The sequence below is a fragment of the Phycodurus eques genome, chromosome 17 (genome assembly GCF_024500275.1).
Source record: "Phycodurus eques isolate BA_2022a chromosome 17, UOR_Pequ_1.1, whole genome shotgun sequence".
Classification (NCBI taxonomy): domain Eukaryota; kingdom Metazoa; phylum Chordata; class Actinopteri; order Syngnathiformes; family Syngnathidae; genus Phycodurus; species Phycodurus eques.
Genome location: NC_084541.1, coordinates 19,519,511 through 19,542,879, shown reverse-complemented (window position 1 = coordinate 19,542,879; position 23,369 = coordinate 19,519,511). Strand labels below are relative to the sequence as shown.

General features: G+C 40.7%; 1 protein-coding gene across 4 annotated transcripts in view; it reads right to left on the bottom strand.

Annotated features, from left to right (window-relative positions):
• LOC133416035 (gamma-aminobutyric acid receptor subunit alpha-3-like) overlaps positions 1 to 23,369 on the bottom strand; it is a 63,454-nt gene that overhangs the window by 7,265 nt on the left and 32,820 nt on the right. For all 4 annotated transcript variants that reach the window (XM_061702660.1, XM_061702657.1, XM_061702658.1 and 1 more), the window contains exons 4-9: positions 21,211 to 21,278; positions 10,747 to 10,967; positions 9,390 to 9,472; positions 8,928 to 9,071; positions 6,970 to 7,122; positions 6,246 to 6,451 (exon numbers count right to left, since the gene is read on the bottom strand). In XM_061702660.1, coding sequence (XP_061558644.1) covers positions 6,246 to 6,451; positions 6,970 to 7,122; positions 8,928 to 9,071; positions 9,390 to 9,472; positions 10,747 to 10,967; positions 21,211 to 21,278 — 875 coding nt within the window. The remainder of the gene's footprint in view (positions 1 to 6,245; positions 6,452 to 6,969; positions 7,123 to 8,927; positions 9,072 to 9,389; positions 9,473 to 10,746; positions 10,968 to 21,210; positions 21,279 to 23,369) is intronic.

The window sequence follows — 23,369 nt, the reverse complement described above, 5'->3', positions numbered from 1 at the left end:
AAGCTTCAGACTGTCATGCTGAATTTGCACAGGGATGCACGTATTTCCCAAACCTTAGCATAGGATGATTTCATAATCCTGGCAGCCTAAAAGCGGGCTACGCGCACGCACGGTCAGTATGGGAGAACAAGTAGGGCAGCAAGATTGATCACAGATCACAGCGCAAGTTTGACTTTTCTGTAGTGTGTGTGTGTGTGTGTGTGTGTGTGTGTGTGTGTGTGCGTGTGTGAGGCTGTAGCTGAGTCAAGATGTCCTCCCACCTCAGACCCGTAAAAAATTCAATTGAAGAACATCTTTTGTGTGTGTGTGTGTGTGCGCGTGTGTGTAATCTGCCCGAGAGTCACACGTAACGCATTCACGTGTGTGATCACAGAAAGCACAGACAAACTCCAAACAATAACTCTGTGCTATAACTGCCACTCTGACATAATTAAAACTATATTAAAAAAGCATAACTCATCCAAATGATCTTCTGTAGTGCTTCCAAGTTATGGTTGTTTTTCTTAGTTTTAGGTTTTACTATTATGAGTGGTTTATTTATTTTGATACTTGTTTCGACGGTTAAGAATGTTCGAAAGTGAGGTGCGATGCGATCCACCTCCGCATTAAACCCTTTATCGTTATTGTTAGGACCGAGTGCTTCTTTGCACCACATAAGAAATCATAAATGTCCCATGTGGTAAAACACCTTTAAACAGTTATTACAGGTTATGCGATGGAGCAAGTTGGCCCTGAAATGGACACTGTCCAATGACAAAGGTTTATTTTATATCTGAACCAGTTGGAGGTCAACCAGCAACGCTGAATCGGATTGTGGTCCACAATAGCGTTTCCACTCGACTCTACGTTATATGAATGATGCCGAGTAATAAGAAGATTTACAACTTTCTTGACAACCCACTATTAAATATCAAATATTTATAACATGACGAAGAGCCTGTGCATGTTGACATTTAATGTATTGAATTTGTTAGCATGGTATGTAGTGTTCTAAGTATTACAGATGGCATCCGAACGAGAAAGAAGAGCACTATAAATGTAGGTAGTCATTAAATTCACACCTCTCCTTCCCACTCTTGACATTTGAAAAGCAATTCTGGTTTATCAGCGCTCCCTCTTTTCATGTCTAATTTGAGGCCGCAGCTTTATTTTTTTGCTCTACTTTTTCAGCTTCATTTGACTTTCCTTCCTTCCTCCTGCCTTCCCTCCATCTTTTTAATTAGCATAACTAATGTCCCCTGTTTCTGTTGCCGAATGCTTCACGGTGGATCTCTTTATGCGCAGTTCTCATCACTGAATGTTGTGTTAAGTCTCTACACTTGATATCGGCATATTCTCCAAAATGAAATGCGAAAAGCGAGAACGCAGCCACTGAGATCGCCGCCGTTTTGCTGTCGTGTATTGAACTGAAGGCCTCCACCAAGCAGTACAGTTCTGTACACAATTTTTGCATTTCCATTGCTGAAAGATGAGAACGGTAACTGATCTGTAAGGTATCCCCTTTCCCCCCCATCCTTCTGCCGAGGTACCAAGTGCAGGTTACTCAAAGTAAGGTCGAAGGTGGTGCTTCACACAATTCTGTCGGTTTATTGGTCAACAGGGAATTGCTTGATAACATTAACCTCTATTGTGATCCTCTGCTTACTGTATCGTCTAGTTAATTACTGTCCCACTGGGATGAGGCCATGTTATTTACATTTACGGGACCGGCTATTGACATCCACACTATGGCTTTTACCATTCTAAACTGTGGCAACTGAAATCAACTGGGGGGAGGTTAAGAAGAGACTGCTTTCTAATGGCTATGTGACAACACTATCAGCAGTAGACATCACGATACCTTGTAAGTTGTTGTTTTGCCTTCATACTTCCATTGTTTTCTCCCTCCACTTTCCTCTGCAAAACTGCTGAACAGTGAATACAATAAAGCGAGGAGGCCTAACGGGGGTCTCACTCAAGTCCATTTGGACAAGAAGACAAAAGTCACGCCAGCGCCCTCCAGATAACCTATTTCCTTTCCCAGGACATTGATCCAGCTACACTGAAAACCACTGCAATGTCTTTTTTTGTATCACATAGATGGCTTACTCAGCAGCTAAAGCTAATGCTACTGTAATTTGGTATACGAATATGACCTTAATCGTAGATAACCAAAAGTCTAAGGCAGTAGGAATGTTCTTTGCCGAAAGAACTGGTAGACGAGCCACACAGTCGTTTTCTCCTTCTACACTTCTGAGCTGTCCTCTGCTGTACTTCATAGACTCTAATCCAGTGCTTCCCCAACCTTTATCGAACAAAGGCATCTCTTTGACATTGGAAAAAACTCACTCACAGAGTTGCCATGCTCGGAGCGAGGAAGCCATGGCTTACACAGGTTTATTGTACCTTCTGCCAACTCGCAGAAAAGCATTGCCTGTCACTACATGTCGCTGGCATAGATAGATGAACAAATGTCAAGATTATTGTTTTTTTGATTAAGCATCTTAGGGTTGATTGGGTCACTTTTTGTCTATCTGTTTGGGTACACACAGCAGGAGACAGGGCCAGAGCCCTTTGTGGAAATTTTAGACTGAGCCTCGTGATATTATGACGTATTTGAATGTACAATAAGTGGGACTTGTGTCCATGATTTGGCGTATTTTAGGCTCTTGGAAATCTGGTAGCTGTAGACAGACACTTTTCATTTGATCAAAAGTCCAAACAAGCCTGTCTCCTTTGTTGTATCTTTATTCATTCATGTTCATCATGAAATTTCACAAAAATATCTATCACTCCTTAAATGATAATAATGATTTAGGTCACATTTTAATTAATTGATTTCCTATAGGCGGCACGGTGGCCGACTGGTTAGAGCGTCAGCCTCACAGTTCTGAGGACCCGGGTTCAATCCCCGTCCCCGCCTGTGTGGAGTTTGCATGTTCTCCCCGTGCCTGCGTGGGTTTCCTCCGGGCACTCCGGTTTCCTCCCACATCCCAAAAACATGCATTCATTGGAGACTCCAAATTGCCCGTAGGCGTGACTGTGAGTGCGAATGGTTGTTTGGTTCTATGTGCCCTGCGATTGGCTGGCAACCTGTTCAGGGTGTACCCCGCCTCCTGCCCGATGACAGCTGGGATAAGCTCCAGCACGCCCGCGACCCTCGTGAGGAGAAGCGGCTCAGAAAATGGATGGATGGATGATTTCCTATAAAAAAAACAATACAGTATGACTGCATAAAGCAAGGCCCATAAACATACGGTAAGATGAGTTAGATCTTTAAGAACTTGTCCTGACCTCAACCCCATCGAGCACATTTAGGATTAACTCATAAATGAGAGAGAAAGAGAGGCCCAGGGACATTTTAGAAAGTGTTAACTGCAAAGCAGACACAGACTTGACATTTTCATGTGCTTTCACTTCCTGTAGGTACTATACAATGAGAAGGTCAATTGAGTTCGGAGGCATTCCTGTAGAATACCTGTACATAGAAGGATGTGTAGCAACAAAGGAATTTCTACGTCAACTCGCTGAAGCAGTCGCAAGCATCAGCGTCTACTTCACCCTCGTGACATCCCGAGGCGTTCATGCGTTCATGTTCTAGCTTCCAGTGGACAGTGACCAAATGCTCCTCTCTACGCTGATGAATCCCAAGCTGCTTTTGGGTTTGCCAAAGAATACACGCTTCCATTCCGACCATATTACACCCTCAGCTGGCTTGAGGTCGGCTAATTAGCCCGTTGGTTCAACAGATTGTTTAGCGAATTACAACCCACTGAAGCTGTGCAACCCCTAAAGTAAATGAGAACACGCTGACTCGGCTACAGCTCACCATATCAGACCTAAAAAAGAAAGAGCCGGCGGGAAATGGAGTCATTGTTTGGTTCCGTTGGCTGAAACGCTGCTTCTGATGACTGAGGCGGCATTTTTCCCGTTACAGCCCCACACCCCCTCCTGTTTTTTGTTGTATTTTTTTAAAGAGGGAACAAAGCAGTAGTCTGAGCTTTTTGCTTTCCAGTAGTTTATTCTTGTGGGGAATTAAGGGCAAGTGTGTCATGTCTGCCTTGTACATCTATCATGACAACTACATACTCAGCATAGTCTCGGAGAAGCGTCAAGTAAAGGGTTAGGATTTACTTATTCACTTCAGTGCATCCATCCATTTTCTATACCTTAATTCGGGTCGCGGGCCACTGGAGGATATCTGAGCTTCGTGTACAGCAACAATAAAGGAATTGGCATCACTGTACTAAAACCTTTGAGGGGGAGTGTATATTTGTTTTGTGTTGCTGCACCAACAGAGACGAGGTCTGCTCTCTCATCATAACACCATCAAAATCAACACTGGAACAATGGAGGGACATTATAATAATGGAAATGTACAGTCCATTTAGAACAGAAAATGACACATTCAAAGATCAAACTTCAGAAACCTCTCTTATTTTTCGGAACTTTTAAATATTTTTTTGCCACGATGGTTTCAGGCTTTCTAATTATCTTGAGAGCATTTTAAGATAAAAGCAAAACTATTTGTAGTTTGTAAGTGAAGGTTGACTATATCATTATTTTAATGATGTGAAGAAAAGCCTCTCAATAAAAAGCTTCACTCGGACATTCTGGTGGTTTATTTTGACTTGAAGACCAATACAAAAATGGCCTGCCATTGGCTCCTTTTGTGAGCGTGTGTGTGTTTTGTGTGCATGTATCAGCTAAGCACGTCAGCAGATCTTCAACAGTAGTTGATAGTCCAGTTTGCGTTTGTGATGGATCGGTTCTCCAGGTGTGAGTCAGCAAATGAAGACAATTTGTCTTCATTGTTGTCTGAATGGGTTAGTTCAAGCCGGAGTTGGAGCAAAAGGTCAGTTGTCGAATTACAGGGTTGCGGTCAGGGGACAAGCCGATCTTTATGGGTGCTACACGGTTGACGGGACTTTTGAAATCCCTGCGAAAAATTAAATGGTGCTTGTTCTGCACAATGTACAGCTCATAAAGTGTTGGTTTGATATACAGCACCGTCTTTCCTAACATAATGGCTTGGATACTTTAATTTCCTCAGCTGAAGAGACTACAAAGCATCTATTAGCATCTACTCAGTTGTTCATCTCCAACCCTATGCTAACTTTTTTTCCCCACCCTCCAGCGGTACAAGCGTTCACGAATGTCACATTTTTACATTTTGATTTTTCAATTTTCGAGCCAATGTTGAAATACCAAGCGCTCTTATCTCCGGAATGCTGCGGATTGTATAATTTCCTTTTTAAACTATACCGTTTCAGATTTACAGCCGCCACGTCTGCTCGTGTGTGTGTGTGTGTGTGTGTGCAAACAGATTGTCACGTTAAAGGTAATTAGCGCCACCTAGTGGCACCTCATGTTATATTCTTTCCTGTTTTAGGCACTACTAAATTACATGCATCTCAACAAACGAAAGGCCGGTATGTCATTTGGCTGAACCAGATTATTTAAATAATTGCACTGAGTTGAGGTTACAGTGCATTTGACTGGACGTTGTTTCAATATTTATTTTTTTTTGCACCCACATTATGGCTTCCCCTTTCAGAGGAACAGAGACTCCTTAATAATAATGATCCTAAATTGACTGAAGCACAAAAGTATTCCCAAACTAAACATTCCCAGCAAATGGTCTACACTCATCTATATCTGATCCAATTACTTCCACTGTCTTCTTTGCTCATAAACACATGGAAGAGCGCAAACTATTGACAAATCTTTGGTCTATGATTTACTTTTCGAGTGAAAGTAATGTGGGCCTCCAGGGATTCATTTAACTGCAACTCTCACTTTTTTCAGTCAATGTACTGTTCTTTTTAATGAGCATACTGAACTGCAAGGTGCTGTCTCATGTTGACAGAATGGGTTTGCACTGCCTAAAATGGGGCTTGAACATATGCTGCCACCCCTAAATTGGAGCTCGTGTCTTTGCGAGTTCAGTTTACCTCTGTTTCTGCACTCCCTGTTCCGCCCCACTGTCCTTGCTCCATTTGGCTGTTCATGAATAAATAAAAGCTCCTTTACGGAGTAGTCTGGGTTACTTTAAGGGGGTAACTCAGAGTTTCCAATTCACCCTTGTTCAGCCACCGTTGTAAAGTGACAACATTCTCACCACTTCTTAGAGTGTTTTCAAAAGACACATCAAAGTTACAAGATGGGGGTAGTAGAACCGGAGAGACACCTAAATTCTGTCAATGTGCTGGACATGTTTATTATCGTGATATCTATGTGCAATTTTGAAAACAGGAATCACTCACCCTGACTTCCATGCCCTCTTTTTTCCCATCCCACGCCCAGCTGCGCTTGGTGAAGTAGTTGACTGTGGCAAACTCAATCAAGGCAGAGAAGACAAAGGCATAGCACACGGCCATGAACCAGTCCATGGCTGTGGCGTAGGCAACCTTAGGGAGGGAGTTGCGGGCACTGATGCTTAGGGTCGTCATGGTGAGGACAGTGGTGACACCTGCGGACAGGAAACAAAATAAAACAACAACAACAGCAACAACAAAAAACATCAGGGAAGAGCTCCTATTTGAGGAAACAGGGTCCTGGGTGTCAGTCTTTTGTCTCTTCCAGTTGTGCCTCATTGTCCCGTCAGTCTGTTTGTGTTTCGTTTTGGTTAATTTCATATATATATAAATATATATATATATTTTTTTACTCTGCAACTCCATACCGTAGTTTGCCTTCTTGCGAAATCAATACATTATAACAGTTTAAGGGCCATATGTAATAGTTGCATAATAGAAAGAGAAAGGAACAAATTGCACCTCATCTTTGGATCTGGCAAAGTGATGACACCATGTTAGGATTCGATTCGATTCAAATAAGATCAGTGCTACGTATGGCGTTAAATCAGCTTTGTTTTTTGGTCTTACCTCACCCTTTAAAAGCCCCATATTCACCCGGCCACCAGCCTCTCAGACTTCAGTTATTATTTAGTGCATTCTGGGTTGCATAAAAACTCAAGATGGCACTCACCAAATACGGTGCGCGCAGGAACTGACTCTCTGTTTAACCAGAAGGACACCTGTGACAGTATGACTGTCATGATGCAGGGAAGGTAGGTTTGGATCACAAAATATCCAATTTTCCTTTTCAAATGGAAATATGTTGTCATCACGACATATTCCCCTGAGAGAGAGAGAGAGAGAGAGAGAGAGAGAGAGAGAGAGAGAGAGAGGGCAGAAAAAAAGAGAAACGGAGACAGCGGCTCATCATTAAAACTGTTATTATGACAAAGTCGGACAACACGGTTTGACAAACGCTGATTTAATTAATGCGGGGACATTTATACATATTCAATTAAGTCTATTAATACCGTGGTTGTCATAGCATTCTCACTTCCCTATTGCCCTGCATGTTTAGTAGCTAAGAACTCTGGCTGACTTTCCTTTTAAAGCCTTGCAAGAGCAAAACATTCCTTGGCCTGTGCAATGCTTATTAAAGGAATCATTTAACATCCACCTTCCATTTGGCATTTCGTGGCAACACTTTTCTTCTTTCAACAGACCTTTACACTTTGTGTAGTTTACCTTCAAACCACCAAACAGCACAACAATTAAGATGATCTCAAACAAAGTGTTCTCAGTAGAGTTTCTGAACACTTATAGCGCACTTTAATTTGAGGAAAACGGGCCAGAGGGCACTGCAAGAAAGTGCTTTCCATTGTTAGTTTGGTCTCAAAGCGCAAGTGAAACCTGCCACGTGCTCTGCGACCCGTTGACTTTCTCTCCTGAGAGCCGCCGGGAGCAAACAGCTTTACCTTTTTCAAAAGGAAAACTTTTCACATCTTAAAGTCTTCTGGTTACTCTGTACTTCCGTCCTTCTATTCAATTCCAATACCGCTTGTCTGTCTCACTGCTGGAGCCAGCTTGAGAAACTTTGCGGCTGCATTCCATATTTTAACGAACTCATCCAAACTGTAAACTGTGCCTGCTTTTTCCACCTAAAAATGATTCCTAAGCTTCATTCTGAACTAGAAATGTAGACATGATCGTTCATGTTTTTGACTCCTCATGTCTTGACTATTGCAATTCTCACATCACCTCTTTGGACCATCTCCGATAGCGTCAGTATGCCTCTGCTAGGCGTTTTGTCTACGTCGCATCGGTTAGACCACATCGCTCCGATTCTGTTGTTCTTGCAGTGGTTCCATGTTCATTTTTCGATTCAGTTCAAAACTTTAACAGTCACTTACAGAGCCCTCAAAGGTCAGGCTCCTCCATACTCAGTGGAGCAAGTGTCATTTTATCAGAATCATCTTTATTGTCCTTAATGTCCCTCACTCAATATGAAAAACTAAAAGTGCTAAAGCAATGCAGTCCATTGTGCCCAAATTGTGGGATGCACTTCCATTTGAGCGATAGAGCTGCCTTTTCTGTCGACATTTTCAAAAACTGTTGAAAACACGTTTAGGCGGGCATTCCACTAACACTTGTTTCGTTGTTTTCTTCTTGTATTAACTGTTTAATATTGGAATCATCTTTATTGGCCAAGTATGTTACAAGACACACAACGAATTTGTCTTTTGAGTCCTCTTTGTAAGAAGTGCTAAATAAATCAAATGAATTTACTGAATTACTTTCCTGTTGTATCACTGTAAAGTTTGGACTTTTTTTCCCCACAGCTTTAATCCCTGCGGTTTAAAGAAAGATGCAGCTTCTTTGCAGATTTTCCCGATCCCACGTTCTGGTCTATTCTTAGCTTCTCTATAACGCGCCGCAATCATTTCGACTGTTGATGATCTTTTTTTTGATGTGCTCCGCGATGAAGTGTTAACTGTTCACATACAAAGATTCATTTCAAATGTCATTCCCACTAAAGGATTTTGAACACAATCCACACAAACCTTCCCCCCCCCCCCGAGAGGCAGCAGTGCCTACCCACCGTAGCACCATGCTGGTCAGTATATTCCTTGTATTGTCTATGCACTGTACCTGTACTGGAACTTATGGTTTCTTTGCCAATAACGTGTCCCAGTAGGTCATACTGGTTGAGCCTGGAACCGTCCTCTGCCACAGCAACCGAGCGCTCGTCTTCTTGAGTCCAGAGGTAAATCACCTCATTGTTGGTGTATGCATCTGGGAAGCAGTACGCACCAAACATAGATCAAAGAAAATGGATTAGAAGCTTTATTTCATGTCGATAGTGATAATTCATTTCTTGAAAGTCCAAAAATAAGGGAAGTCTTAATTCATTAATATTCTATTTATGGAAATCCTAAGGATTGATGGATGGTAATGTAAGAATGCTAAAATGGTCTTGAAACGTTTGAGTACCATACACTTCTGACTTTAAGTTGTTCAAAAAGAATAATAATAAAGTTTGAAAACGCTCTCAAAGGCTACATACTGTATAATGACAGTGCAGTGCTAACGTTTGCTGTCGGTGTTACTTACAGCTTCCAAATTTCAGGGGACAGGCGTGCGCATCCATGGGGAAATCCTCCAGGTGCATGGGACATTCGGCATGAATGGTCAACCTTGTAGGGAAATGCATGGGGGCGATGGCCGGGAGGGTGAGGTCAAGAGGGGTCAAAGGGAAGAGGAGACAGAACATTACCGCACGAGTCAAAAACACCAGCCAAGACACAACATCCACTGTGTGTTTTTATGGTCGCTTTTATTTGTTAACCTGAAGTTTAATGGGGATCAATATAAGAGAGTCAATGTGCTATTTACTGATTACACAAACTGGCAATTCTTGTGGCTGGAACGCTGTGTCACGGTAAAAGGAATCCATTTGTAGAACAATTTAAACACAGAGACTAAATAATCCCCCAAAAATACAGGACCCTATTTAAAAACACAGTCGAACCTTGAACTGTATCCTAATCAAATCACAAGTCGAACAATAATATATATCATAATCATAATGAATAAATGTAGCGTTTCTGATTTGGACTTAATTTCATTTTATGAATTAGTTTTTAGCAGCTCTGTTGGCCCAAATGTATTTTGTATTCAATGTATACTATGGGTCATTTTTTAAAATTGTGCAGGGAATTTACCAACACCGATGAACACTGTTCAACCGCCTTGTTTATGTTCCATATTTATGACAGGATATTTGACCTCTGCTTCAAAGTTACATAAAGACAAACGCACACCTTAGTTGCGAATACATCGGAATGAGAAGCTGCATTTTTAACCACTTGTCCACGGTTTCCACACAGAGAATCAGACAAACGGTCGCTGACGTAGAGCAATACGAAACGATCCACTTGCTGCATCAGCTTCCGCTTTGTGCCCCTTGCCTTTTTGATTGTATGCAATCCTTTTTTTTTTTTTTTTATACGACAAGACCCCAGTGATGATGATCGGTACGGACGGAAGATGAATGAATGAACGACTCAACTATAAAGACACAAATTGAATGGACCGCTCTGGATTTTCATCCATACGTTGACCTTCCCTCCGGAGATGAATTTGAATACTGCCTGCAATTGGATGGTTTTTAATCTATAATAACACAGGAACCTTTTGAGCATGGCGTAGTGACAAGAGATGAGAAATATACTACAGTAAACCTAGTGACTAATGAATTATGGGGATATGCTGAATCCTGTTCAGGGTTGCGGGGAGCTGGAGCCCATCAATGCTGCAAAGCATCTACCTCAGCTTTGGCTGAAAGGCAGACGACAGCCCGGACTCGTTGCCAGCCAATCACAGGGCACATATCGAGACAGACAACCATTCGCACTCACATTAACGGCGTCACTGAGCGCGAACTGAACCCACACTGCCGACGTCTTACCTCATAGTGTAGAGAAGCGTGCCGTTGTCAACGAGTCGCAGAAGTTTGTTTGGAGTTGTCATGTTGTGGGCAACGGACTTCTTTCCATTGTGGAAAAATGTGTCAGGTGTCCAGATCTTGCTGGCCAGGAGGTTGTTGAGGGGCAACACCTGCATGGGCCCGTCAAATTTCAGTCTCTCGTCTCTCCAACTCTGGCGGAAAAATACATCGATGGTGTACTCCTGTGGGGAGTAGAGTGTAAAGGTTTAACCGTATAACGCTTTCAGAAATAGTGAGACAGTCGCTGGTATGGCATTTATTCTTGAAAGAAAACAATAAGCTATAATGTCACACGCAGTTCTCCCCCGACAGTTGAAGAAAAGTGTACACAATTCATCTTCATTATAAGACCTGTCAATCAATTAAACATTGATTCATCATTTTAGTGTGTAGCCATGTTTGCACAAGCTATGCAAACGTCAGTGTAAACACAACACTACAGGTGGGCCACTGACACTGTAGGTTGTTGCCATGGCAGTGATAGTGACACCATTTTCTTCATTGTAAGCCAGTTGAAAATGATTTTGAAGCTGTACGTTTAACCTTAGTCTAATATATAGAACTGTACATAAAAGGTTACTTGTCACAAGTTACTCTTTGGAAAGATAGTCACAAGAGGGGTCGGAAACGTCACTCGATATACACTAAGTTCTCGACATGCTCACAGAACAGACGACTGCCGCCCCGAACGGGTTTTGCCTGCCGGCCGAGGGCTTACTCAGTTTGATGGAGAATTACACCAGTTCCCGAAGCGCTATTTTTGTTGTTGGCGCCAAAATATTCCAAGAGCCCTTATCTCAACACAGGTATATATTTATGATCGTAATATTGCTGACCACCATTACACTTCACTGTTTTCTTTTTTGAATTACTAAGGCTTGAATATGTTGGTAAATATATTTTCCAAATTACATAAGAACCAAGGAAATATATTTCCTGTTCCAGCTGAAGGAGTCGGTGTCCTGGCAACAGACCTCCTCATTAGCAGTGTATAGCAGCTGTGCAGACTTGGGTGATCGATCATTTTCCTTTTTGTGGTGCGTTCAAAGGCTTCTTGGTGAGCGGTTATGTAGAACCGACTGCGCTGCGGGTGAAAATCAAAAACCGCGGATCATTTCCAAGTGGCTTCAAAACAAGGCCGTCATCCTCAGCGGGGATTTGTAAAGCTTCTACTCAACACAACAAAATGGCCTCTCTAAACAGTGCAGGATGGATGTTAATTGACGTGCCTGACCTTGCACTGTGCTGCCAACCAACTTGAAACCATTGCACTGCTTTGTCCTAAACACAGCCCTTAAAATATAAATGGAACAGAATAATTGGATGTTACAAACCAAACTAAAAAAAAAAAAAAAAAACAGTGCGGCAAATGTTTGCCTTAAACCCTAAATCACCTAAATCATGTTACTTATTAGCAGTCACAGGCTAGTATGGGACAATCGCTTTATGTATACCGTTAAAAAGTAAACAGAATCCATCATCTATTATGCTAATCACGTCAGATTACAAGTAGATATGGGTTGTTTGCCCGGTGCACGCAAGTGATGGGTGCAGGACAGCAGAAGCAGATGAACACACGCTGACACCAGAGGGCAGCTGGATTAATCATTCCTTCCCTCAAAAGAAAAAACCCCAAAACATTTCAAAAGACAAACTGCGATGTTGTATACTAACGCTCAAGACCATGCTGCCATATTGGAAGGCAGGACACAATTGACTGTAAAACCAAATGGCATTTTTGCAGAGCTTATTTTTCTTTTTATGTCTTTTTTATTACTCACAATTTACCATCCAGACTATTAGCACCCCTGGCAATCAAATTGTTTTCAACTGGATTTCTGTTGGTTGGTTTGTTGGAAGGAATACACTGAACCCGTTTTCATTTCTTTTCAACGACAAAAGTATTTCTAAAGTAAGTATTATTATTTTTTTTACATCTGCAAATTGTCATGGCATGAATCTTGCAAAAAAGACATATATAAATATGTACTGTGTATCTTTTGCAAATCCAATCTACTGTAATAGATTGAAACGTGTTCTGCAAATTGTGCAGTTGTAAAGTTATTATTATATTGACTTTTCGGTGTGTTTTAGAAATGTCATAAGGTGAAGTAGATCAGACTTCAGAAGGACTCGACAGGCTTTGCGGAAGATTGCACTCAGAGTGATTGCAGTGATTACCTCACAGTGGTGTCTTTCATAGATCTATTTTCCTTTTAACATTACTTCTTTTTATTTTCACGGCAAAACTATACTCCATCGTAAGATGAAGAGCTTTTCGACATCACTATTGATGACTCCCAACTCACTAGACCGACCTTCCCTGAGCTCACTGGTATATTGTGTTGTTGTCTGGTCATCCCTCACTATCACTTGCTCTCCATCCTCCATCCTCTCAACCTCTGCTACCTAACACCAAATACCCGCATTTATTGGATTTTTGATTATTGCCTGCTCCATGTCAGATTTGCTGCCCTTTCTATAGCCGTAATGCTCGTCTGTCTGGTGTTTCTCCGTAGTTTCGATGAATTAAAATCTCCAAACCGCACCTGGCTCAGCTTGCTATATTTGAGTTAATCTGCTTGTATTCCCTGCGTACAAAACTGCATCAATGGTCCAAAAAGAGGTCCAAAAGGCAAAGCATCAGTTTATCAAGTGATGTGAGGAATACGAAAACAAAGCCTCACACTAAAGGTAGTAACACGAAGACATTCTGTCATTGATATCTTTCTCATTTCGATGCCCGTTGTTCGCATATTGATGAATGGATTACGTCTGACATCCACCACACGTGTCAGTGGGGCTCCTGTGCCCCGATCAAATTCACCAAAATTGCATTAGACCAGCGGTCCACCCACTGCGCCGGATGTGGTCCGAGCAGGTGTATGTTTAGACTGACTTTCTGCCACCCAATTGTCACTGCACCCGGGCGCACGTCCAAGGGCACGCCCTCATTGCGCCCGTAAGCCCAGCTTGTCACAAACCGGTCTGCCAAATTGGCAAACATGGGCAGCGAGCCTTGCACGCAAATCGAGATCCGCCGAATTTTCGCTGTCTTCAAAAATAGAGCCCTAAATCTCTGGGTTGGCCTGTGAATGTCTCAGGATGCCCGCGGAAGAGCTGGGCGAAAATGGGCGGGGAATGGGCGGTCTGGGTTTCGTTTCTTAGGTTGCTGGTAAGCAGAAGAGAAAGGATGGACTTTCCCCAAAATCTAGAATAGCTTGCATTGTCCTAAAGGCCATCACATACGCCTGTACATTTTCAATGTTTGAGAGTAATTTTTTATTACTGCCATGGTATTGTTACACTACTTTGTGTGTGGAAAAGCAAAATCTAAGATAAAGAAGAAGCATGGCAAATATACATGTCTTCTGATGTCTGACAGTACCTTGTTAGCTGAAGTCTGGTGGGAAAAGAGTGAATAAACGGGGCGGAATTAGCTATAAATTTCCAGGGTTAAAAAAGGAAGTAAAAATAATGGGAGGGTGATGAGGAAAATGTAAATAGCAATAAAATATTGATGCAACCAGAACGTCGGCAGTAATTTGTAAACATTATGTATGATGTTTTAATGTCTGTGTCGATTGTTTCTGGTTGATAGTCAGCCACCTTGTCTCCTTTTAAATACATGACAAACGCGAGCTTACGATGACGCAAAACAATGCAATTGTATTGTTCGGTGTGAGACACTGTTTTAGTCAGCAACCTGCATTAGCTAACCTTACGTGACGGTTGTGATTTAGTGCCCAGTAGAGATCTGCCTTCTCGAGAACTTGTTGTGCACAAAATGTTATACTTGAAATATGTGAATTTGACAATACACGGCAGGCTGGAGATGACATTCGCCAGTGTGATAATGACACACACCACTCCCTTCAGGCAGCACATCCATTATCTCCGTTCTTTTGAGCTTCACTGGCCAATGTAATAATTGCTCAAAGATTTGATTGATGGCAGGTAATTAGCGGTCATTTTTTATCCTCCGTTGTAAATAACTGTCTCTCTCTCTGTGCTTCTCGTGAATTCACCTTTCCCTGTTGTGAGTGCAACCTGTGTGAGATTTGCAACTGACTGTGAAACTACAACAAACTGCAATTATCTTCAGTGCTCATCTTCCTGCTCTGAGGCGTAAACACATTTAGCACTTCGCTGTGTTCAGCCGAAGGCACATTTTGTTCCACAAATATAATCACATTGCAGGAAACAAATCAACAACAACGCCCATAACTGCATCTCTTAAAACTTCTTGTCATTAATAACCATAAAAGTAAACACTTCCTATTTGGTGTTATTGCTCTTTAATGACTTCCCCAGTTGGTCTTACTTAGTCATAGCATGTTTTGATTATATGACAGTATATAATTGTATGACCTAAATTATGTTAAATATCATGCACCAGAATGAGGACTTGTTAAATCGGATGCCATTCTTAAAGGAGACCGAACATGCATTTATTTCCCCCGATGTAAATCAGGTCCAGGTGTCTGTCCCAATAACTTGTCTGTGACAAAATACCACAAGGATCAAGAATTATAGCCTCTTTCTTAATCCTTGGCAAAACTGTATATTTTGAGGGGGGAAAACCAATTACAGTATGTTAAACCATCAGTGATTGATATCGTGTTCAGTGGACCTTGGAATGTTATGCACACAAACGTCTATTCATTCTGGTAACATGTCTTTGAAGTGGAGTTTCATCATAAAATTGAGAGCAACATTTTCGGTGCCAATCAAAGAATTCTTCTTTCCAGACTTCTACCAACGCCTGTTAACAAAAGTACAGCATTTATTTGGCATTTTAGTCAAATGTGCACACTGCAGGTATACAGATGAACATCATTTGGGACCAGCACTATAACACATGAATTATATTCAAACCTTTATAAAATCATGTTGTAACAAACTTCAGGTTAATTTTCACCTTAGTATAGTTTAGTACAGTTTGGTAACACCATACACAATTTCATCGGTACCGTCTTTTTAGCTCCTTTACTGTATCATCCAGAGGTACAGTACTTGTAGTAGTAGTAGTAATTGGTCCTTCCCCATCGTGTTCCTCTGGTTGGTTGGTCATTCTGTGCCACATTACATTTTCATTTGTTTGTATCAAAATACTTCCTAGTTCATAAAGGATTATGACAAGGTGGGCAGTGATTCTGGGCTGGACGGATCCATGAATGTCATCGTGATGTGTCATGGTGAAAATAAATCCCTATATCGATGCTTTTTCAACAGATAAACGGGCATCGTGCCTTGCGCAATTGACGCTGTTATTGCCTCCACCGTTCTTGTCAAACGGAACACAATTTGAAAATGATTCCGCTCGTGTTTGCTTCACAGCAGGAACTTGCTAGTTGCCTGTCCCTAAAATTGTAGCCAGAGGGGTCAGAAAAGTTGATAAATACTGCATATATCCAGTCATAGGTTTGCGACACTGACTGCTTTTGTAAACCAGCTATTCTCTGTTCGCAGCCATGCTGTTAGTGTAAACAATGCAATTCAGCGAAGAGCTGTAAACTATGAAAGCCGCTAAAAAAATACTGCATTCATCCTTGGCTTGCGCTCGACTCCTCTACAAATTTTCATACAAACCAATTCTGTATTCCTTTTTTTTTTTTTTTAAACGCACCAGTATGGCCTTCTATTTACTTTTCTAGTACTGCAACAATGACTGTTGTAGAAAAATACAATTATGACAAAAAAGCTACACCAAAAAAGACACATTTAATCTTATTTTGTCATAACACTGTTTGAGATGACATAATGATAGATGGAGATAATAATAATAATAATAAAAGGCTCATCATGCATCAACATGCATACTTGTGGATGCGATGTGTATAGTTTCAGGGAAACTAGAGGCAAGGAGGAGGAGGAGGACAGAAACCTAGACAGAGCAAGTAAGAATGACGAGGCTGGAGATGAAGGAGCACACCCCTGCCTCCTTAGTGGTGATCAGTGTCAAGATCGTAACCTACATTCCGGGTCTTGCTCTGACAAACTGCAGAGATTTGCCATGGTCGTACACTAGGAGCTCATTGCCCTCACTTTCAACAACATTGCTTGTTATTTGCCGAGCATTCCACTTTCATTGCCAAAATGTGATTTATTTATTTTTTCGGAAGTGTAAAAAGAGGTATGGCATATTGGGTTTGAAAGTTACAGGTGAGAAGCGAGACATTTCTGGGACATTTGAGGTTGGAGATGGGTAATTGGACCAGTGGCTATATAGTACGTCAAAGTAAGAGATCCCCTGGGCTATAGTGTTGTGTTTGGGGAACAGCTCATTTTCAACTATTTCTGCAAGCGTTTGATGGCTGGCATGATGTAGCTGGAGGGAAGGCTTGTTTCACACTATTGGATTAGATTCTTCCATTTAGCGGAACCGGTCATAGCGCACTTGAAGACGAATCCTTCAATGTAGCACCATGAACCAGTTGACATTTTCACTTCACTAGAGAAATGTTTGTATCTAAAAACAATTGTTTTTAGAGACAATTCCTGTTTTTTGATACCCACTATTCCAGAAGGTGCCACTAATAAAAATGACTTTTGGTTGCCATGAAACTGGGATATTGTTGTTCACTTCAGGAGGAAAGATTGTAGTCATGAAGCAAATGGCTAAAGAAATGGAAACGCTGACTAGAATATGAGGTATATGATGGAAATTCACTGCATCTACAAAAAGCCTGCATGGATTTTCAGACATCCAAGGCATCTATATAAAATAGCAGCCTTTTATAACATTTCTGAGTTCTTTCCACTTGACATTTACGTTTGATTGTTGGAGCCAAACAGTTGCTTTCATTTTTATTCATGACTTTGAAAAGAAATGGTGACCCACTCTATAGTTACATTTTCTAGCTTGTGAGTGCCTTAACGCTCATTGACTCCAAAGCCAAATACGCTTCAATTAAATGAAAAAAGCTAAAAATAACTCACCATGGCCATTATTATACGTTTACAAGCTCTGTAAATGTGGCCAACCACTTTGCTCGGTAGTCATCGTTAGTATTTGAACTCATATTAGAAATCACAACTCCCATCCACGCAGTGGCTGCCCTCCTTTCTTGTCATGGGTACCAATTCCGGCAATTTATATTGCTCATTATTGAAGTCTGGCATCAAGCGCTACTAGTTAGTCTGGCCTACTATTCCTGTTTTTCTCATTGTAGAGTAAAATGTTGTTATATTCATTTCCCTTTCTGCTCAGTGGCCAGTTTCCGATCTTTTGTAAATTGTGTAAGTTTGTTTTTTAATTAATAGATGAAATCCACTAAATCATGTGTGCAAAGAACTATCACATAAAAAAAACAAAAACAAAGCACGGTATGAAGTGCACAGCTGCACTTTCTGTGGTGCACTCGTGGTGCAACTTTGGACTGAGACGGTGGAAGATGTTGAAATGGAATGCTTGAAGCCTTGATGTGGTCTTTATGTGCGCAAGGAGAATAAAAGCAGTGATATTGAATACATTCACAACTTACAACGCAGAAAGTGCTGACATGTTGTAAAACAATTATTGTAATACTAATTGTCGATGATTGTAATACTCTGCTGGAAAACAAAAGTACATCATCTTTCGGCTACAATGCAGTAGGGTCATTTCCTGAAAGGTTGTATCAATAGTCCAAGAAGCAGTCATGTGCTTCCAATGAAATAGACTCCACTTGTCCCCCTATTTGTGACGATGTGTCATTTGTCCTTTAACTACCCTACGCGACAACTTGATTCATGCAGTTTGCAAGTGGGGCATATGAAGACAATGCAAGATTGGTGCAAAAAGCGAGCCACCAAAACCCCAAGGGGTGTTATCTGCTGAAAAAGATAAACGTGCTCTCTATTGTGATACGCACATGCTCATGACCCAGAGTCATCAGCCAGATACGATGGATGTGAGCATATTAGTATTATGTACTGTACACTTTACAAGACAATGTAACATACAGTGTATACAGACTTCTTTAGGTTATGAACAATGGGGGAATTTAACCCTTTCCACAAAGAGTATCGGCATATTTGTTTAAAATGTGAATGAGCCATAGAATAGCTTTTTTATTTTGAATACATGAATTGAATAACAATTGTACAGTGATGAGTTGAGGAGAATGTGAGACGAGTTTAAAGAGTTTTAAACCAGGCCAGAGACTTTGAAATCTTACGCTACTTGACTTAGCCGAGCAACAAAAGACTTTGATAATCTGCTGCAAATACCCCTTTAATGAAAGCAAGGGAATACTCTGTAAAGACCTATTGGACCTGCTCAGCCGCTGTAATTATCATTAGTGATATACTGTATCTATTTGAAAAGATCCTTGTGGATTTGTATAAAATTTGACTTTGACTGCACCGCCGCACTTCGTGTAGACCTCTAGTGAGACCAAAGAACTCCAAAGCTCACTAATCTAGCTACATAATACAAGATGTCAAGCCAGCTCTGAGCTAAAGCAAAAAACGTCCTTACCCCAAGGCGGTCAATTATATCTGCCGTGATCAAATATGTCAAATGCTGCATAATGTTCGGAGACAAAGAATGAACTGTCTCTTATGTCTAATGTTTAAAGGCGCTCATCCAGGTCTCTTAAATGACTAATGGAATTTCACGAATAAAAAGTTTGTGTAGTCTGGATTGTTGATATAGTCTGTTCCTGTTAAAGATGACTTCATTGTTGATTTTTACTTAGTTCATCATGTTCAGTGATCTGCCTAATGGCTAATATATGCAAGGCTGTACTGTAATTTAAATTATTCATGATATTTTTGAACTTGTTATTTTGCCTCATTGTTGTCAACATTCATTGTTGAACCGCAACATTGGCATTGCATTAATTAAATTTGGATGGTTTTCTTTTTGTGCTTTTGACTGTCTAGTACTTAATGTTATTTATATACAGACTTGAGTAGACCAATTTCCCGACTGAATGATTGACAGTATATTGTTTACTTACAATAGAACCTACAAATAATATATTTCCTTGTACAAAAAAAGGCAGGGCCATAACTTGATAACCATAAACAGCTACACTGTTGTAAAAAGTATTTACCCCTTTCTCAAATTCTTCTTTTTTTTTTTTTTGCATGCTAATGCTTAAGATCATTAAGCAAATGTAGATATCAGACAAAGATAACCCAAGTAAACATAAAATGCAGTTTTTAAAGGGTGATTTAATTTCTTAAGGAAAGAAAATATTCAGAGCTATCTGGCCCTGTGTGAAAAAGTAATTGACCCTCATGAATGAACTGTAGTTTATCACATTTATGGGGAAAACTGAGTTCATTTTCAATTACCAAACCCAAGCCTAATTACCTCCAGGTCTGTTCAATCAAGAAATCACTTCAACACAACCTGTCTGACAAAATGAAGTCGCTGCAACAAAATGCCACGATCCAAAGAAATTCACAAACCGATGAGAAATAAAGTAATTGCCATTTTCGAAGCTTCGAAGGACTCCAGTGAATCACGGTGAGAGACATTATCGACATATGGAGAAAACATGGAAGAGTGGTGAATCTTCCCAGGAGTGGCTGACCTATACAAATTAGCCCTAGTGCACAGCGACGACTCATCCAGGAGGTCACAAAGGAACCCAGGACAACATCTCAAGAACTGCAGGCCTCCCTTGCCTCAGCTCAAGGTGTTCATGACGCAACAATAAGGAAGAGACTGGGCAAAAATGGCATCCATTGCAGAGTTCCAAGACGAAAACCACTGCTGTCCAAAAAGGTCATCAAGTTTGTCTTACTTTTGAAAAACAAAACAAAACACACAAAAAAAAAAAACCCATTTGAATGATTCCCAAGAGTTTTGGGAGAATGTTCCATGAATTGACAAGATGAAAGTAAAAATTTTTGGAAGGTGTGCATCTTTACCAGAAAATCCTGAAGGAGAATGTTCAGCCATCGGTTTGTGACCTCAAGCTGAAGCACACTTGGGTTCTGCAGCAGGGCAACGATCCAAAACACACCAGCAACTCAACTTCTGAACGGCTTAAACCCCCCCCCCCCCCCCCCCCCCCAAAAAAAATGAAGGTTTTGGAGTGGTCTAATCAAAGTTTGGACTTGAATACGATCGAAATGCTCTGACATGACCTTTCATGTCCTTCATTGCCATTCATGCTTGAAAACCCTCCATTGTTGCTGAATTAAAACAATTGTGCAAGGAAGAGTGGGCCAAAATATCTCCACAGGGCCAGGTAGCTTTGAATAGTCCCCCCCCCACACACTTATTTTAGGTTTGCTTGGGTTGTCTTTGTCTGATATTTATATTTCTTTGCTGATTTCAAACAAAGTCAGGAAACTATGCAAAAAAAAAAAACGAAGTTGAGAAGGGGGGGGCGATGCTTTTTTTAATGGGGTTAACATGAGGGGTTAGCAAATGTAAATGCTTTTGTTCAAAGAGATGAAGATGGAAGGAAAAATACTCACCATGTCAGTGTCTGACACTGGGCCAAAACTTGTCACGTAAATGTTCGTCGTCACTTCGGTCACACTCTCTGCGAAAACCAACAGAAAGGAACGTAACGTGTAACTCAGAGCAATGATTCGAGTCAGTCTTGCCAAACGCATTATTCATGTCCATACATAGCAAGGCTGTAAATTAGCACTCCCTTAATGAGGGTTAACCACATTTCATGTCACTATTTAAAACAGGCTTCTGGGGTTAAACAACAAAAATTGTCAATGGGCACGACTGAGCAAATATGATTTTCTTATTGACATTGTTAAAAGCAATACTCGCCATCAAGCCAGCATCACATAGTGGAAAATAAAGACACATTTAACAATATTCCCTTGAAGTGGAAAATAGATGAACTATTTTTAACTGGATGGGATCATCCCTGTGAATGTTCTTCTATCTTGTTTCGATGCCAGAGTTGCATTAAGCAGAATAATGTGGACGTAGCTGTCCTACCTGATGTGATGCTGTTTTTTTAAAAATATTTTTAATCAGTCTATTTGAAAGGGGACAATGCAATTTCATAAAACACATGAAATACACATGGTTAAAAAAGCCAGAATTAGCCAGAAGGCTAGTTTCCATCTGTAGTCCCCTGGCCATGATGTAAAAAAGCAGTAAAATACATCTACAAGACAATATAATACAGGATACATAATCAAAGACTTACTATACTATTAAGAGAGAATAAAACCACAAATCATTTGATCATAACAAAAACAAAAACCCCAAAACATCATAACATACTTGTCTTTTAGTGTTGGCAGCTATAGGTGTTAACTAACCACATTTTCAGTTTTTTTGTGAAGGCCTTGTATGTTGTAAGCAGTTTAACCTCCTCAGGTACTGAGTTCCACTCACCAGCGCTCCTCACTGACCAGGCTGACTTACTGAAAGTGCTCCTGCGCAGAGGAATGAGACAGTCACCTCTGACGGAGCCTCGAGTGACACGCTCAGAGCTGTTTCTTTGGCTGATGAACTCAGCCCAGAGGAGCTGGAGCCAAATCATGCAGTACTTTACAAATCAGATTGAAATCCGCAAATATGTGAAGACTGTCCCAGTTTAAAAGACTGTATTTTTTTAAAATTGCACAGTGATGACAGTGCCTTGGTTTTTTATCCATCACTTTAATTTCTTGTTTGTACAAAACGTCCTATGGTTTTTTTGCATTCTGACCAGCCTGGGACCAACTGGTTATGCAATGGTTAAAGTGACGAAGAATCATTGAATATAAGTCAATTTCTGCGGCTTCAGTTGACATTTCATTTCGAATTGCACGGAAATTTGCGAGGTTTAATTTGATATTTTTTACACAATTTGTCAATATGGGCTTTAAAGGAAAGCTGTGAATCTATTATTAACCCAAGATATTTGTATTGGCTGACAATTTGCATATTTTCTCCATTAACAAGTATGTCGGGGTCAGGTGATACTCTATTTGTTTTAGTGAAATTACATGCCTACAGTTTTAGAAACGTCTAGCTGTAGACAGCACTCCTGCAACCAAGTCGTGACACAGGACATTGTATTAGTGAGTTCCTCTTTGGACTGCAAGCTAGATGAGCCTGCGCTAATGCTTGTTGTAAGAATGTGCGCTCAGTTTTGCCTCAATGGTCTTATGATGAAACAACAATCAATTCCACACAATTGACATCATTCTTAACGATCAATTAATCGATTCTTAAGCCTGAGTACAAACACAAGCTAGATCAGGGTTTACGGTTCCAATCTTTATTGTGGTGTGCTGAACTGACCTAGAGACATGAATTAATTGGCACGGGAAGGTTTAGGGGCAAAACATTTCTGATGGGCTCCAGGTTGGTAAAGCTAACATTTGTCTAGCTCAAATTCATTTTAGAGCAAAGACATCCACTTTGACCCAAAATAATGTTTTTTTTGTCTGTAAATAAAGCAGCTTAGCATCTAAGGAATGGCCCTCTGTCAGTCCTTCACAATGGGTACAATTATTTGCTATTACACGGTTGTATAGACATCATACAAAATATGATGAGTAAATGTGATCATCTATTATGACCTTCCAATGTGTTTTCTGCTCATATTCCGGAATAATTACATGTATCGCTGCACCTTACATTAGGGAACCTTGCAAATGGGGAAAATGATCAT